At 49.7% G+C, this 18062-nt stretch overlaps 1 protein-coding gene across 3 annotated transcripts in view; it reads left to right on the plus strand.

Annotated features, from left to right (window-relative positions):
• MGLL (monoglyceride lipase) overlaps positions 1 to 14904 on the plus strand; it is a 93704-nt gene extending 78800 nt beyond the window's left edge. For all 3 annotated transcript variants that reach the window (XM_065845195.2, XM_065845197.2, XM_065845196.2), the window contains exons 5-8: positions 1297 to 1407; positions 5678 to 5767; positions 10101 to 10316; positions 11276 to 14904. In XM_065845195.2, coding sequence (XP_065701267.1) covers positions 1297 to 1407; positions 5678 to 5767; positions 10101 to 10316; positions 11276 to 11401 — 543 coding nt within the window. In that variant the 3' untranslated portion in view covers positions 11402 to 14904. The remainder of the gene's footprint in view (positions 1 to 1296; positions 1408 to 5677; positions 5768 to 10100; positions 10317 to 11275) is intronic.
• The last annotated feature ends 3158 nt before the right edge of the window (positions 14905 to 18062 follow it).

Raw genomic sequence — 18062 nt, forward strand, 5'->3', positions numbered from 1 at the left:
TAGTCAATCTTTAACTTTTTCACCCGGATCATGGTCCCAATTAGTGCCTTTTGCAACAATGGGCCTGTTTTTTTTAATAGGATTGTTCATTCATACCGAGTACGTGATAAATTCCACCACATCCCTGAAGCATTGGGCTTCTCCTTTTATTTTATCCAGTAACCAGGATGTTAAGCCCTCCAAAGCTTTGTGAGCAGCTCAGGGGATGAAGCACGAAAATACCCTGTAGCCTCATTCTGTTAAACAACCTAACAAGAAAATGTACCAGGGATTAGGGCTGCAAAAACAAAGGCACTGATTTGGTGGACAGATCTGAAGTCTGATTCTGACAGCACAGGCCAAATCCCTTTATTCAAGCTAGCAATATTCCCACTGATGCCATTGATCTGCTCTCCCTGCCTTCCCAGTGGAGACAAAAAGACGAATAAGTGCTTTGGGATTCAGGCCATGCTCAGATAAACAAGTGTCCTTGCATAAGAAGGCATGGCGTGCTCCAGAGGGCTCGCTGCACTCCAAAGCCATGCTAACAAGGAGCTGATTTCCCAGTGAGGCCTTTGAGATGCTTCTCGCTGGTTCTCCGGCAGCGTGGAAGTTCACCAAATATTTCCCTTGGCAACTAATCCCCTCCAAACTTTCCCCAATGCGACAGCTGGGTCCCTTTTGTCCCCACCGCCCTCCCGCCATCAGCCCCTGTCCCCACGCAGGAGGGCCCGGCCTGGCTGGTGTTCAGCTCTGAACTGCGGGCTGGGTGTTCGCTGCCAGGCCTCGGGCACAGCGCTGCTGGGGACACTGTAGAGGAGAATATTTTAACTTCAGTAATTAGTGAAGATTATGGCGTGCCGGGTGGCCGCGTTGCGTTGCCCAGGTTACCGGTGCCACGAGCAGGGAGCCAGCCTGGCGTCACAGCATCGTCCCCATGCAGCGCCAGGCTGACAGAGCCTTGACACATTTCCCAAGTCCCACCTGAACTATCACTTCAAACATTTTCTTCTTAGTCTTTTTTACGGGAGGGGACACAAGGCATCCTGGGGAGTTGATGGACATTGCGTGGAATTGAGTTCAGTGTGATGTGAGGGGTTTATGGCATGAAAGCAGAAACCAAATCTCTTCTCCCCCACAAAAATCAGCCACTTCTAGTGCCCGTACTCCCCCAGCCTTCCTCACTGACCACACTACACTCCCCTGGGCCAGAAGTAATTTCCTTGTTTGGACTAAAACCCTTCCAGTAACAGGCTTGCTTTATAAACGAGATGCTGACGCCTGTATTAAGCTGTGGGCTGTTATTTTGCATTGCAGGGGGGAGCCATCTCCATTCTGACAGCCAGTGAGAGACCCAGTGAGTTTTCAGGCATGCTGTTAATCTCTCCTTTAGTGGTAGCCAGCCCAGAAGTCGCCACTCCCATCAAGGTAAGAGCAAACCCGCGTTGCACCAAGGTCACCTCTCTCTTCCACTGAAGGAAACTCATTAAGACCTCTAGACGTAAAATGCAAAGCCCTGCTGAGATCTGTGCCACGTGGATGCCAGGCAAGACCTTTCTCCGTGCCTCCCCCACGGTCCCACCTGCTTCTCAGGGGGGAAGTGAATCCTGAACTCATCCAGGAAAAGTTATTTAAGTGAGAGCTGGAGAATGATGCTGCGTCGGGGGGTAGCAGACTGTGCTTTCTTCACCGCACCCTGCGGCACCCACACCGCGCCGTCCTTCCCCTTCCTCTCCCACAGTTTTCCTCCTGACTCACACAGAGTCTGGTAGAGTTGCAACACAGACTGCTGGCTAAGTCAGGCCAGGGTTATTTTTGGTGTTTGGGGGATGACCGATTTCTAAACAAAACCGGGGCTCGTCAGTCCCAGGACTCCTTCGTGAGCCTCGAAGGTTTCCAGCGAAAGCTTTGCTGCCCCAGCAGCATCCATTTGGCCTGGTACTGAGCCTGGCTCTTGTCCAGACCATCTCCCTCGGTTTGCATTTAGGCTTTACCCCTCCTTCCACTCGCATGGCCCTTCCAGAGCTATTTCTGATCCAGATTTGCACTGCCTGCTCTGCCCTTCCCCAGGGAAGCTCTGCAGAGCAACTGACCCTCAGCCCTCCCCTCCTCTTTGAATGTTTAAAAGAATAAACAACAATCTTAGAAGGAGCTGGAAGCAAATGGAAGGACCAGCAAAGCCAGCAGGGATGACGGAGCATCTCGTTGCCACAGGACTTGTTCCTTTATCCTTTCTCCCTGGACTCTTCTCCTAGGGCTAGCTTCTTGTTTTAATCTGCTTCTAAGCTATTTCTGCTGGCTTTTTTTCTTCTAAGAGAAAGGAAACTGATTGCCTCAGCTTGCAGTATAATCCTGTTGCACCTTCTGTAGCCAAAGCCATCTCCTGACCCCCCAAATCGTTAAAAGCACCAAAGGGTGTTTTTTAATCACCTCCCTCTTCCACTGAAGGAAACACGTTACCTCTAGCCTTAAAATGCAAAACCCTGCTGAGGTCTGCGCCACTCGGATGCCAGACAATATTTTCCTTCCAAATGCCTCCCCCACAGAGGGGAAGGGAATCTTGAAGCCATCCAGCCCAGGAAAACTTATTTAAATAGGAGTCAGAGCATCAAGGGGACTTTCAGGAGGCTGGCAGCTGATTCTTCACAGGTGAGACTATACCTGACGGAGCATAACGATCCCATGAGCACTAATGCCCCTGGGTTTTCTTACTTTGAAAAAAGAATAAATATTAAGAAAGAAAATAGCATAGGGTCTGACTCTGAGAGACACTGTTTGCCTTCTGCTTCAAGCCAACTCCAGGACAATATGGAAACATTTTCCTTCTTTTAGAGCTATACCTTTTGCTAGATGCTAAACCCTTTCCGAAATAAGGACTCGGTGGTTCTATGGGTACTAGTGTTACTGTAGCCTGGTTTCTCATAGATCTGTACCAGGTTGTAACTTTACTTCAGGAAACCCCAATCTCTAACTGAAGTATTTTGGAGGTGTTTATACAATGTCTTTCCTAGAGAGTCTCTTGCGTGCAGTAATACAAGTGCACTGTGAGTTTCTTTCTCTTTCAAATCTATTGTTACATCTCAAAACTGATTAAAAATTAATCATTCCTGAAATATCTCTGTCAAATTTAGTTGAAATCACTCCTGGAGTTGAAAAGGTATTTGCAAGAGGAAGGAGTGAAAACAGACAAGAGAATTCCCTCATAAGCCACGTTTTCCCATAAAGCTGAGCAGAAAACATTTCTGTGGGTTATTTTTTTTCCTCTAAGAGCCAAGAAAAACCCCATTTCATTGGTGTTTGTGCCTCTGAGGCACAAAGGCTTTGGTTTTCCCTTGGAACTGGTGCGACTTCTCGGCCCTGGGCCATTTCCCAAGGACTTGTTGCATTCATCCCTTTGCTGGGGAAGTTTCCAGCTGAGCAAGAATCTACCTTGGCCCAAACAAAGCAACAATAACCGGGGGCCAGATCACACACTGGGTCCTTCAGTCAGGGTTACAAATCCCTTCCCTCGCTGCCCAGCCAGCCCTGGAAGCGGAACCACAATTTCATCAATGCCCTATAAATCCTGTGCCCTGGTAGCAGCATCAGCCTACTTGTTGCAAATGCAGTGGAGGGGGAGGGATCTCGCTACCTTCCCCCTTTTCCTCTCAACTAAACTGGGCACAGTTTGGCTCCGAATCTTCAAAATCTCAAAGGATACAGAGAGATGAGAGTCACATATGCTGGCGAAGAGCAGAATAAGGGTAAAATAGTATGTCCCACATTTCTGCTGTTGAATGCTTTGAAATCGGGTGGGCAGGACAGTCCCTTAGGAAATATTCCCTAATAATTAATCCTATGCTAACCCTCAGCCTATTCCTTAAAAATTAAGTATTATACACAGTATTCTCTCTCTGCTTTTTATGTTTTGGATTTGGCCTCTTACTGACCCGTTGCTTTCCAACCCAACTGGACATCATGTCGTTCTCACGTGAGAGGAAGATTCAAATTTATGCTCCTTCGGCAAAATCACTATTGCAGATCCTTGGGAATATAAATATTCATAGATGTACCAAGCAGATGAAATCGCAACATCTTCCAGAACACGCCATCTTTGACTCTTTTATGTGTCATCTTGGTCCTAAATATCCGTGGCCTTAATATCAATATATTGATCTTGTGGCCAACGCTCTAAATAGATCGTGAGAGACCATCGGCTAATCTCTCATGCCAAGGCATTTCCTCTCGAATAAGGAATCATTAGGCATAAGAACTCACCCTAGCTCTTAAATCAGGCTCTAATTTTAGGTCAGCCTAATCGCCTGAGGTTGTCATGATGATTTTTGGAAACAGGCACTTCCAGACTATTGTTCGGACATTAGAGGTGTTCCTGGGGGTGTTTCTCTCGCTCCCCCTACTCTGGAAAGAAAGCAGAGGACAATTACACTTGTTTTAAGTGAAATACCTCAGCTGGGTGTCCAGAGTCACTTGGCATACACCTCGGTCATCGATCGCAGAGAAGCAAAACTGTTACAGCTTTGTCAGCGCACAGAGTCCATAACTTTGTCAAGGATTCATGAAGCTGCATTCCCCAAATCACCACTGCCCGGAGTTAACACTAAACCAAGAAAACCCCACTCCTGCTTCTTTGCATTGTAAGCTCAAGCTTGTGTGGGTGTGGATGTCTTATTTTACTGGCCTGACTGCAGTAGAAGTTAATTTTGCTGACAAAATGTCATAGCCGGTGGCACCAGACCCTGGTCATGGCCACCCCAAGGTACGCACGTGTCCTCAGCTCTGCTGTGAGTCTTTACTGCTTTGCACTCCTGCATGACTTTGACTTCAACCTTGTGTTATTCCTCTAGTACCATAATTACTCTGTCACGTATCATCTGTGATCTGAGATGTCAGGGAGCGCTTCAGAAGTGATTCCATAGCAGCAGAAACAGAGAACGCGGGTGACAGCCCACCTGAAAGTGCTAGCCGTGAACACGAAGGGACATAAAACAGACCAACAAACGCTAATTGCGTATTTGCTGACTTAAGTGCTGGTCACTTAATTAAAGACAGCTATTAAAGTTCAGAGCAGAACCCTGTATCAACGTGCTTGGAGTGCTATTGAAATGAAAGATGTTCCCCTTTCTTCTGCCAGCGTTTTTCAGCTGGGGATGCTGAATGCTTTTGTGTTTTGTTCCCAGGAGACAAATGAGCAATGGGTTTCCTTAGCCAACGCGTGCACACTTTGCTGTTGTTTATTTACAGGTTCCCCAGAGAATGTGCTTATGAAAAAAGAGTGCAGCCTAGGCAACTACTGCAAATTGCACCCAACATCACCGATGCACCGCGGCCTGAAATCGGAGCTGCGGCTGCAAGGAAAGGGCAATAAAACAACAAAACTCAGCCCTTCCGAGGGCTGGAAATAGCTTTTTTTCCTGAGACCTTTCTAGAAATTAACAGATAGAGACAAAATGCCATGAAGATGCGGTGTTGCATGTGGACGGATGGCTGACAGCATTTCAGACTAGCACACCCACTCCCTGATCCCGAGAGCAGTGTAAATGTTTTCTCTTTAAGACAAACCTTTTAAATATAGGACAGATCTTTCTCCAGTGTCAGTTGACATTTCTCAACTATTTAACTTCTGTGCTGCTTCCCATCAGCTCAGGATTTGGGCCTCTATTTTCCAACCCTTTTAACTGCTTCCTTTCCTCTCCCACAGGTTTTTGCAGCGAAAGTGCTCAACTTCGTTCTCCCAAACCTGTCGCTGGGATCGATAGACCCAAGTGCAATTTCCCGGAACAAGAAGGAGGTGAGAACTTTAACGCCGTTTCGAGTAACTGTATAGTTGGTATCTCATCCCAATCCTGCCACTTCTCTTTAAAAAAAGAGAGGTGCTGTTAAATCACGAGGGCAAGATCTCTGCTGGTATCAAAAGGTGAAACATCTTTGAAGTCAGTGGAACCGACTGCACGTAGCAGAAAACTGTGGGAAATCATCTGCTTATCCCTTGGGTGCATCTTGCACCCCCAGCTGCTCTGGGTACAAGGCAGAACAGAGACCTGTGCTGCGGTTGTGGTGGAAAACACGTGGGAACCATGTTTGTCTCTGCTGTGCCACCACCACTCATCACAGCGCCAAAAACCCAACTCGTACAGGTTGCAAACACACCGCTGAAGTCAACTTTTCCAGCCTCCAACAGTTTCGTCCTCTGCTGGAAGACTCTCGTGCTGCACTAAATATTTTTACAGGAGAAAAGTGCCAATGTGGGGACATCCCAAAGAATAACGGCTTTAAGAAAGTGCCAGTGAGCTCCCTTAATTTGGCCTGAGCATTTTGATGTTTGTGGGAGTGATGTCAGGAATCACCACAGCAACCACTGGACATAGTTTACAACAAATGCTATTGTGTTGTCTTTCTACCAAAATATTTGCTGCTGCTCCCACTGCTCTGTGGTGCTCCAGGTCTCAAGAGCTTCCTTTGAGCGTTGGTGGTTTTTCTCTGCCCTTTCCCTTCCCATGGAGCAAAGGGAAGCCTGATGCAGTGGATAAAAATGTAAGTCTGCTTCATTAGAATCCGCTTATAATGAAGCAGTCTATTAACGAGACACCGAGCCCCTCTTTGCTGTGCTGCGTGCACACCTGCGAGTGAGCCCACAGCTGCCATACAGCTGTGCGTTGACATGAAAACCGCTTTCCTGCTCATCTTCAGACCCCAGGATTTGAGGCTCCAGGCAGTTACTGAGTACAACGCAGCATCTCGGTCCTCTGGCTGCCGTACCGCACACCCCCCCCTCCTTTTGGACCCAAGACGCGCAGCTTCAAAGCACACAACGTGCTGGAAACATCCATTATTTATATGTTCAACATATTCTCCTGCCAGAGCAACTTTCTGTTCTCTAGAAATATTTTTGGGACTCGATCCAAGAATTTCCTGAGGAGTTTGTGTTCCCAGCAGGCTGTCCTCGGGGCGCGGGGACTGAAGCACAGGGAGGTACGGAGATGTTTATTTGATCTGCTTGATATATCAAATGCGAGAGACACAAAAGAGAGCAAGAAGCGACCTTAAGAACCCAGTCCTGTTAGTCCAAGGAGGAATAACATCACAGGGTTGGGTGCTCCTTTATTCCGTTAATCTTTTTTATCTGCCGTTGAATTCAGTGGAGTAGTCTCACTGACTTTAGTCTTCTCCCTGCAGAGTCCACATAGGATGAGGCTCCAATTACCTTATAATGAATTTATTGCTCTGCAAAATGCAAAGGGGAGATGCAGACCTTTAAGCAGGGGAACATAATGCAGCAGGAGCCCTGATGGTCGCTTCTTAGAATTACATCAAGAGGAAAGAGATGGATGGACTCTGCAGAGCCTTTGCTGGACCATGGCTGGGAGCAGCCGCAGCCTCTCCCAGGGCTCAGGGAGCCATCCGGAGCTCTGCCTGCTGCTCCGCGTGGATTTACAGCTTGGATTTTGCAGTATATAAATCCCTTTCCCTGGATTTCTCTCTTTTCCCCAGCAAACTGCTGCTTTGCGCTCACCCCATGCACTGGACATTAACTCTAAGGTTCCTGTTCATTGATGGGAAACAGGATCCTCCCTCTGACTGATCTGGATTAAGATTGGCTTCTTCTTTTTCCCCCCTCCCATCATCTACACAAAAATGTTTGTTGGCTGCTGAGTAGCTAAAAAATCCCTGTTCTTTCAGAATGAACAAGAGAGAGAAAGAGAGAGAGAGAAAAAGAGAGAGAGAAAGGAAGGAAGGGAGGGAGAGAGGGAGGGAAAAGGGAAGGAAGGAAGGAAGGAAGGAAGGAAGGAAGGAAGGAAGGACGGACGGACGGACCGTTAGGTCATTCTCTTAGCATTATGGCGCTGGGGAGGGGGCCAGCTCACATGAATTCATCAACATCGTTTTATACCTTGGGAAGGAAACTTCTGTCAATCCACCCACCCATCCCTGCTGATTCCCCCTCTCCAAAGTCCCCCATTTGTTACCTTCAATTAAAAAATAATAATTATTATTATTATAAAAAAACCACACAAGACCAAACCAACCAACCAACCAAAACCCTAGAAAATGAAAAGAAACCCTTCTGAAAGCTGTGTTGCTTTAGCGCAGCAACACAGATCCGGGCAGGTCGCTCCCAGATGAGGCTGAAGCCAGTTGCTAAGTAGCCAATGCAACAGGGTGGTTTTGCTCAAAAAGCTGATGAAAAGTCAACGTTTGGCTGAAAATACCAGGGTGCACCCAGCTGTCAAAGGGAAAGCAGTGGCCTCTTACAAACAGAGTTTTCTAAACCCTCTGTGTGGATGGACACTCTGAAAGGGAGATACTGTACGTAAGATCCTAATATTGTATTATGAGCTGTGATGAGACATCTCTTTGTCTCCCTGCCAAAAACTACCCCCCACTTCAGAGTAGCTGTGATCCTGCGCAGAGGCCAAAACACAATGATGCCCTTAATCAAAGATCAGAAACATCTGCGGCATCCAAGGGTCCCTAATGAGTGAGTGAGAATTCCTTTGGTCCAACTCCAGCACAAATTAGAGTAGCTCTGACCCCCTTGACCATCCTCAGTGCGGAGGGCTGGGACTGAAGGGTGACAGTCACTAATAGTCCCAAATTCCTCAGTTCCAACCCACTCCTTCCCCTTGCTGCATTTGGGGGTGGGAACCACAGGTTCAAGCAGTGGGAGGTGGTGGGGACTGGAAGCAAGAAGGTGACAAGAAGGGAAGCTTCAATGCCCCAGATGGGAAAGCCCCTTCGTGTAGTGTCCTCATAGAACAGAATCAGAGAATCACGTTGGTTGGAAGAGACCCTCAAGCTCATGAAGTCCAACCATTAACCCAACACTGTCACTAAAACACGTCCCTAAGAACCTCATCTGGCTGTCCAACCCCTCCAGGGATGGTGACTCCACCACTGCCCCGGGCACCCTGTTCCAGTGCTTTACAACCCTTTCTGGGAGAAAAACTTGCCCAATATCCAACCTAAACCTTCTCCTGCCGCTCCAGTAATCTCATCTCATGGGGAGACGAACCCAGCATCCAGCCCAAAGCCTTTCTGCCTTCTGGGTGAGGACCAGGCTGGCCACGCTCTCCTCATCCAGCGCACATTTGTGCCAACGCAGACACACAGCGACGTGTCCCTGGGGTGGTCTTGTGGGTCACCTCCTACCTGTGGTCCCCTCAGGGCAGGCACGTGCGGCAGCAAGAGAGCCTCAAATTTCTGAAAAGTGATGAATTTGAACAGGCCTCACTGCCCGCGAGGAGAGGAGGAGGCTGTTTTCGGTTAACCTATAAATAACCATCGTTTCTATAAACATCTGCCAGGGTTGGGAGAAACTGGAGGCTGTGCCAGAGACCAACCCATAATCAAAGCATTCTGGCAAATATTGAGATGGCGGTGGCTGTGTGGGCCGTCTCCATGTACAGTATACAAATATTTACTGTAGATTTGCCTGCTGCGGTAACTACTCGTTCCTAGCAACTTTCTGCACCCGCTCTCATCCATTTTTATCCTCTCGCAGTCTGGCTGAGCAACTTGTTGACTTCTCTTTTTGCCTACCACCTAATACCGTCATTTGCTGCCTTGTGTGTGCACACTTGGCACCCGGAGAGGATCCCTCGGCGTACGAGTGCTTTGCGGTCCAGCGTCTCAGCTGTCTAGGTGTAGATCATGGGCTTCATCCCCAGAGAGAGAAGGCGAAAGAGAAGAACATCCAGCCCTGAGCAAGGAGAATAAGGACCTGAACAACATCAGCCTTCAAGTAACGCAGTCTAAGAGCCCTCTGCAGAAGAGATGTCACCTTTGAGTGTCAGGACATGGCAGAGCAGAGGACGCAGGCAGGTGCGCCCACAGGAACAGTCTGTGTCCAGCACCGGTTGTTTGCCTGCAGAAAGAGCTTTGGCTTGAGTATTTTCTAGTGTTGTAAAAGAGAAACGCACAGCAGGGAGCAAGCCAGGTTGTGTGAGCAGTTCTGGGTAGCCATGGTGAAGATCTCGACCTTGATTCTGATGGCAGGATGTCCTGACAGAGCAGGAAATGACCTTGCAAGCCAAGGGAAGAGACTTTTCACCACCGGGCTGACCTGCTTTGTCTTTTCTGCATGAAATATTGCTAACCTTAAATTACCTCTTTCTCCCTGCCAGATAGAGTCTTATACATCCGATCCCTTGGTCTACCACGGTGGCATGAAGGTCTCCTTCGTCATCCAGCTGATGAATGCCATTGCCAGAATTGAGCGAGCTCTGCCCAAGCTGACTTTGCCCATCCTGGTGCTACACGGCTCTTCCGACAAGCTCTGCGACATCAAAGGGTCCTATTTGCTGATGGACACAGTGCCGAGTCAGGACAAAACACTCAAGGTCATCTTGCTTTCTTGTTTTTTTAGGGTATTATCCTGTCAGCGTTGGCCTGAGCAGGAATGACAGGGAAGGGCAGGGAGCCTGCGGAGCTCTGGAGAGCAGGAGACAAAGCGGGGCTGATGCATTGGTTACCCATCCCAAGCAGGTTCCAGCCCCTTTCAGCAGGAGGTGACCCTCCCAAGGCACCATGTGGTGGCCTTTCACCAGCTCCAGCCAGGCAAGGGGTGGCGAGTGACCTCCAAACCTGACCCAGGGTGGCTGCATAGCCAAAGGGTCTCTTGGACATGAAGCAACTTGGCATAGAAGTAGAGCGAGGCTCATGAGCATGTAAAGTTGCTGACCCCAAAAGCTCTTCTGAACAACCCCAACTGTGTAACCACCAACCTTACCTCATGCCCCGGGGTGTCAAGGTACAGGAGGGGCCTTTCCAAAGCACCGAACAGCGAAAACCACTTCACATCTGCTCATTTCACAAGAGCCACAGCTGATTAACCAATCGTTAGCACATGAATGAGCGTGAAAGAGAGACAGGGAGACCAAGGGAAAGCTTTTGTCATCGGAAAAATAAGGGGATAGTCTGGGCATAAAAGGAGTAAAATTGCACAAGGCGTGACGGGAACATCCCCCATTGTCCTTTGAACTCCAAGGGCATGATAAGTATTTCCTCCTCCTCCTTAGTGGGATAAGCAGCAAGAAATGCTTGGGGTTGGGACATGTATAAGGGTAGCAGGGTGCTGGGGTGATGGGTCAGGCTGCAAGGCCAATGCCTTCCAGAGAGTCAACACCGCCAACGGCATCTATTCCATTTCATAACCTGACACATCCAGGAACAAAAGCCTGACAAAGTGCGGGCAGGACACGTTGGACCTGGGAATGTCGACAAGAGGGGACCAAAGGCTGTGTTTTTAATGCATATTTTGTTTTTTTCCGTGCTATCTCTGCTCTCTCCCTGGTTGCAGGTGTACGAGGAAGCCTGTCATGCCCTCCACAAAGAGCTGCCCGAGGTCTCTACCTCCGTCTTCACAGAAATACTGACATGGATCGGCCAGAAGGTCCCAGCAGCTGGGGAACCCAGCCATACTTAGGAGCAATTGTTTCTGCAGCTCTTACTGGCTTTTTTTCTGGGAATAGATGCTTTTCTTAGTAGAAATCTCTCTGAAAAAGCTCTAAGGTGGAGGGACTCTTGGGATATTTTATCACGTGCAGCGTAAGGGAGGGTGGGGGCAGCGGCACAGGGTGGGGCATGATTTACTGATGAAACGGCCATTGCCCTGATCTGGAGAAGAACCGGCAGCTGCGGGAGCAGCCGTCCAAGCTTCCCAAGTCGGGTGACTTTATTGACTGAAATGCCCCTCACCCACCAAACTGCCCCCATCACTTCCCCTTCTTTTGCTTTTGCTGGGTGACAGGGGTGTATTTATACTGCAATAATTTTTTGGTATGTCAAAGAAGTCAATATCTTCCACTACATGGTTTTAATTCTGGGTGCGTACATTCCCTTCCCCGTCCCCACCATCCCAGTACCTTAAAAGCCCTGACCCTTGAGAGAAGAGCAGTAATGAAGGTGCTGGGTAACGAGGAGAGGCTACAAAAGGAGCTGACAGCCCCCGGAGGTGCAAGGCTGGTTTCCAAGGTCAGAGCCCTTTGGATGCTGCCTTGATAAGCAGGTCAGGGCAGGGGGGAGCACAAAGAGCCTCCCCCACCGCCCTGCACGGCCTCGGGGAGCTCGCGCTCGGGAGAAGCTGTGGAACAGCTCTTTAATTTTCATCATCAGAGCAGGATCCCAGAGGGGTGAGGAGGAATGTGGAATCTAAACCCGCTTAGCACATTGAAAACCCGTGCTTTTCCTAATGCCAAACCTCCTCTCCTCTGCAAAATGAACTATTCTGTAAATATTCCTAGGGGCTGTTTTTTTTCCCCTTCTTTCCTTTTCTTTTTCTTTTGGAATTAATCACTTGTGCTACTGAGACCGAAAAAGCAAAGTTATAAGAGAATATAGTAATATAATATATGATGTATATAGAGGTGGCTGGGAGCTGGGGAAGAAATGGGAGGAGAGCCTAAAGAAGGGGTTAATCATTCCTTCTCTTGGCAAGGAATAATGTTGTCCTACCAGGATCCAGTCCTCTCACCATAACTTTACAGTCATAATCTGTTGTTTTCCTTCATCACTTGGAAAACGTCCTGAAAATAATGCTCGGGAGAAGCGCAGAGCATCTGGTGGGTGGGGATTAGCAGTGGGTGTCCTCATGGTCCACCGGTTCAGGAGGAGACCCGCGGCGTGAGCAGAGATCCCGTCCAAGCTCATCCCCGTCTCCTTCTGGTTGGCACAGGCACCTTTGGGACAGATCCCTGAGCCGGGGGGTCGAGCTCACCCCTTGAGACAATGCAGGGACCTGCAGGACAGAACAGGGTGCGATCATCCATCCAACACCGACCTGGCTGTGCTGGGGGCATCCAGGGACACTGGTGTACAAGGCACAGTGGAGGAGCTTGTGAACCGGCCAAATCCTCGAGCCGCCGGGGTCTCTGGTAGCAGCAGGGCTGAAGGAAAGACGTAAGAGCCAGTTAGAGAGCAAATTGTATTGATACAGCAAAAGCTGTGTAGTGATCCCAGTGTGGCTCAGTTTGTCCAGGGTGATGGCCCTAATTATGAAGACACAAGTTGGCAGTTGCCAAAGGGAAGGGGTTTAACCTGCTCCTCTCCCTCCAGATGTGCAAGAAGAAAAGGCCTGCACGTGTTGCACTATGAGAGTGGGGCATCTCCCCCAGCGACAAACCAGTCCCCCCATTGCCCTCCCCAGCAGTGGGAACCAGCGTCCCCAGGGCTGGATCCTGCCTGTGACAGTCACAGGCGGGTCACCCGCCTCTCCTCCCTGCCAAGCCAGTTCTGGCAAGATTCAGGAAAGGGACCTTTGTGCAATAAGTCAGAATTGGGGCTCGGTCCCATCCGGCCCCAGCGGCGTGGATGGATGAGGGATATGTGGATGCAGGTTACGTGTCCCAGTCAGGAAAGCTTTTACACATGTTGATTCAGGCACTTTCATACTTTTCTTGCCTTTAAGAGAGGAACGAGCTGTAGTTCTCCCAGCAACACCAGCTTTTGATTCACTATTCCAGTGCAATCGGCGTTTTCCACAAGCTGGCCATTGCTTTGGGCAGCAGGTGATGCGCAGGTCACCCGCTCTGTATCTTCCAGCCGCTTGGCTTGTTTCAACTTCTTTTCCCTGAGCAAGATCCCTCCTTGCCAGATGCTTCTGGGGAAAGACATAAAGAAGAGAAACACTACAGCGATGATAAACTTCACCTGCTCCTTCAGCTGGAAGGGGAATCAAGTAGGCGTCATCCAGCAGTGACAGACATTGCGGGGGTAGCGGCGAGATGATGATTTAAGGGTGAGATTTTTTTGAAAGCACTTTTCCCGAGGAAGTTGGGATGAGCAAATCAATGCGCACATTCTTTACATCCCGTCCCGAATTGACAAGCACTTTGCGAGGGGAGGGAGGAAGGTCAGCGCCTGTCTGCTCCCTCCAACCTGGCTCGGGGCACAGGAAGGTCCCTGGTCAGTGCCTTTGATATAATGTGTCCTTTCACCCAAGAAACATGTGCAGCTCAGCATAATAAAATAAACATAATAAACAAAAGGGAACGGATTCCATTGATCTGGGAAAGGCTCGTCCCTCTGTGTAGCTCAGCAATGGCATGTGGCTGGGGGAAGCTGCGTTTGGAAGTCACGTTAATAAATGAAAATGTGAAAGAAAACAACAAAAAAAGAGCGAAATAAGCCCCAAGCACAGCAGGGGTTACTGCCACCCTCAGCCAGTTTGCTGAAGAATTAACACAAGGAAACCTACCCAAAAAAGCCTGGCAGGCTCAGCAGCGCATCCCCTTTGCAGGGGAGTGAGCCCAGAGGGAAGGAACCCCGAGCAAATCAAGCCAGGGTCGGGGAGAGGCTGATGGCACCAGCTGCAGCTCATCCTGCACATTTCGGCTGCTGCTGCTCCCTCACCCTGCTTGTAAAGCTACTTTCTATTGACCCAGTTAGGTTTCACCATGCCCCGGAGGAATTCTTCCTTCGCTGACCGGATTAGTAACGAGCAGAGCTGCTGCCAAGGGAAATGTAATTAAACTCTTATTTTCAAATGGCAGGTACCATTTGCAGGGAGCACAGCCGGCCTTACGAGTGCTGCTGTGCGGAGCCGCACCGGCCACCGGCACTCGCGACTGAGCAATAGCCACGTGTGACCACTGTACGTGTCACCACCCGCAGCACTGAGAGCCCCTTCCCCACCGCCTCGCCCCGCGCATTTTCTATATAACCTGTTCTTTTTATACCACTCACCGTAGCACGCTTGCCAGCACAAACCCCGTGGAGATCACACTCACTTTTCCAAGCAACTTCCGGGCTTATCTCTCGTGTTCTGTTGTGTTGCAGTTCAATAAAATACATTTATATATATATGCATATATAAAAAACATATATACATACACATGTATTTTCAGTGGGAAAAAAAAACATATACGAGTTTAGGATTCTTAAAGGAATACAATGTATATTGCAACTAATAATAAAGTTATGTTTTCTGAACAGAGCGTGTTGAGGGCATCATTGCTGAGGGTGAGGAGGGAAGGGCAGAGATTGAATTGCAGGTACCTGCTCCCAGCCTGGGGCTCTGGGACAGGGGGTGTCCCACGGAGGCCTGAGCTTCCCCTTCTGCTTCAAGGGCAATGTTTCAGACAACCCCAAAATCCATGGCTTTACGCCACTATTTGCTGTAGACCAAAGCGGCACGCTAAAAAATCAGCTTGGAGCACTGCAGGTGTAAGATGCCTTTACATCTTACTTGTACTTCTCTGGGCTGGCTGGGTAATCCCATGGAAAACGACCTCTGCCCTCTCTAGAGTCAAAGGTTGCTTCTTTTTAATTATTTTTAAAATTTTCTTAAAAAAAAAGGAAAAATAAAATAAAAGTCCCTTGTTCCAAGTGCTTCCCCACCCCAGCAGCCTGGAGCCGATCAGCAGCTGGAGCGCCAGGCAAGCTCAGCCTGCTCCGAGACCTGGTTCCCAGCTTTTACAAGCCCATTAAAATACTACATTGGTCCTGAACTGTACCTAATTCACACGGGCAGGTGAGGAACATCATTAATAACAAGATCTGCTTTAATACCTGCGAGTCCCTGACTCCTCTGCGTGATGTTTTCGTGGCTCGTTAAGCTCCTGGTGGGTTTGAAGGTGATGAAGGTGCACGCTGGGGTGTGGGGACAGGGATGGAGCCCAGGAGGGACGGGACGGTCCCGTGTGAGCCCAGGAGCAGCAACCAGCACAAAGGAGCCTTTTGGCAGCGCAGTGTTCCCGGCAGCACCACCCAGTGCCTGGCAAACCGTCACGGCCATGGGTGGCCTTTCTGTTTTTAGCATGTGCTTCTACAGCCTGATCCTGCGAGGCTGTGGGAACCCTGAGGCTTTTTGCCCATTTCTTTTCCCTGCGCTTGGTTTTGTCTGACCCAGAGCTGGGGGTTTCTCTCGGGGTTGGTACAAGGTGGTAAAGCAGGAGCCAGAGCAGAGCCACGGTGTGGTGGGAAGAAAGCTTCTAAGGAGCTGCCTGCCATGCCATTGGGGATGAGAGGTGTCACATTTGGTGACATTGCTGCAGGGACCGTGTCTCCCCAGACCTCTGGGACCACACAGGTGGGCTCAGGCACTGGGGAAGAGCCAAATGCTGCAGCTTCAGCGAGCGGGGAGGAATTTTAACTCTGATGATCTGCTCAGCATAGAAACCAGAGACTCCTGCTGCCACTCCTGCTCACCGCAGGCTCTCACAAGTTGGGTTCTTTGAGCTCTTCTCTCCTTGTATGAGCACAAGAAGTCCCTTTTTAGCACAGAAACTGAGCAGCGCTCTCCCAGTCCAGGATGCTCTTTCTTCACCCGATGGGAAAGCTGCAGATGCGGAGCTACCGCTCCCCTTCCTGCTGCTCTCCCGACAGCCGTCTTGTTAAACCAAACAGCCCCGTCCATGAGCAAACACGGCAGAACCCACAACTCCCAACAGGAGCAAGACAAACAACCGGCCTCCCGCAGCCACCGCTCCTCGGGAAGGAGGGACGACACGGGATTGATTTCCCTTCCCTCCGGAGGAAGCTCTTCAGTGTCTGGAAACATTCCAGGAATTCAGATGAAAAAAATTCCTGAGAGATCAATGAAGAGTTTAGATGGATTGCACGATATGCACTGATGTCTAAACAGAGGAAACTTGGCAAAGAGCAAGCTGCTCGGTCTGGAGGGAGCAGAGGGGAGGGCGAGATGTCCAGCATGAAAAATGCGTGTAATAAACCACACAGAGAACAGCAGAGACAAAGCAACAGCAGCTCAGGTATGAAGGATGAGGGTGGTGAGAGCCTGACCTGGGTTGGGCAGAGAGGTGGTGGATGAACCATCCCTGGAGACATCCCAGGCCAGGCTGGACGGGGCTCTGAGCAACCTGAGCTGGTGAAGATGTCCCTGCTCATGGCAGGGGTGGCACTGGGGGAGCTTTGAAGGTCCCTTTGACCCAAACCGTTCTGTGATTCTATGATGAGTGGCACCATCCCTGCCTCAGATTAACAAGGGTCCCTGACCAAAGGCAAGCAAGCTCTGCCGGACCGTGGTAAACCCTGCTGTGAGCCCAAGCCCAAGGAAAAGCCAGGCTTTCAGCCTTCCCAAGGTCAGCCACCTCCATATCACAGTCGTGTCTTCATTCAAATGAAAACCATTCAATGGCAACACCAAAGCTCTCCTAATGCCAACACAACAAATTAAGAGCATGAGACACCCACATGCTGGAAACAAACAACTCCAGTTCCCCATAAAGAGGAAAAAACAAATCAGTTTTTCCCCTCACGCTGGACTGCGGGGTCAGCTTTGTCCTGCACAGCCAGCCCTTGCGTTTGCTGTATCCATAACCCTGATGGCGCTGAGCTTCCCGAGCTCACCCCTTGCCCTTTTCACACCGAGTCCTCTCTCTTCCCTCCCCACACTGTGGCTGCTCTGTGCCAAAACCCAGACCGGGGGCACTGGCGTGTCCTGGGTGCCCGGTGAACACTGAGCTTCGCACGCAAGGCCGGTCGGCCCCGCTACCGCTGCCGGCACCGCGAGCGCTGCAGGCGGGGGAGCAAGAGAAGCTCTTTCCCCTCGTGGCCTTTCAGGCCAGGGAGACTCTTGTTTAATTGCATGCGTGATTGGAAAAGGTCACAGAAAATCAGGAAACGAGAAATAAACCATCGCTCCGGGAAGGGAAGGAGCAGCGTGGCCAGAGGCAGACGCTGCGCCCGACAGGCACTCGGGCCGGAGAAGCATCGCGACAGATAAAGCTTTCAGGACAACTCGCCTGAAGCAGTTTCAGCTTCTCAATGAGAGCCTTTGGGAAAGGGAAAGAGATTGAACTTGCCGCCAACAAACTTGCTGCAAAAATCCTGGATAAAAGTTCAGTTTTAGATGCAGGCAGGAGGGGGATGGAAGGAGTTCTAGAGAGCAGATTGCTGGCTTCCATTATGGAAGCAAGCTTAATAAAATTCATAGAAATATTGGTGGTTCTGCTGTGCTGTGCCAAGAATGTGTTAGAATAAAACCTTCTGAGCAGAAGGGAGAGATAAAATGTCATCTCAGCCTTGATATGAAAGATCAGCCTTCAACTCCTAAAGCGTATCTCAGAGAGCGGTAGCTATCGCATTGACTTGCCTTCCCTCCGGAGCAGCGCTCTGCTCGGCCTCGC

This window comes from Patagioenas fasciata, chromosome 10 (genome assembly GCF_037038585.1).
Source record: "Patagioenas fasciata isolate bPatFas1 chromosome 10, bPatFas1.hap1, whole genome shotgun sequence".
Taxonomy (NCBI): domain Eukaryota; kingdom Metazoa; phylum Chordata; class Aves; order Columbiformes; family Columbidae; genus Patagioenas; species Patagioenas fasciata.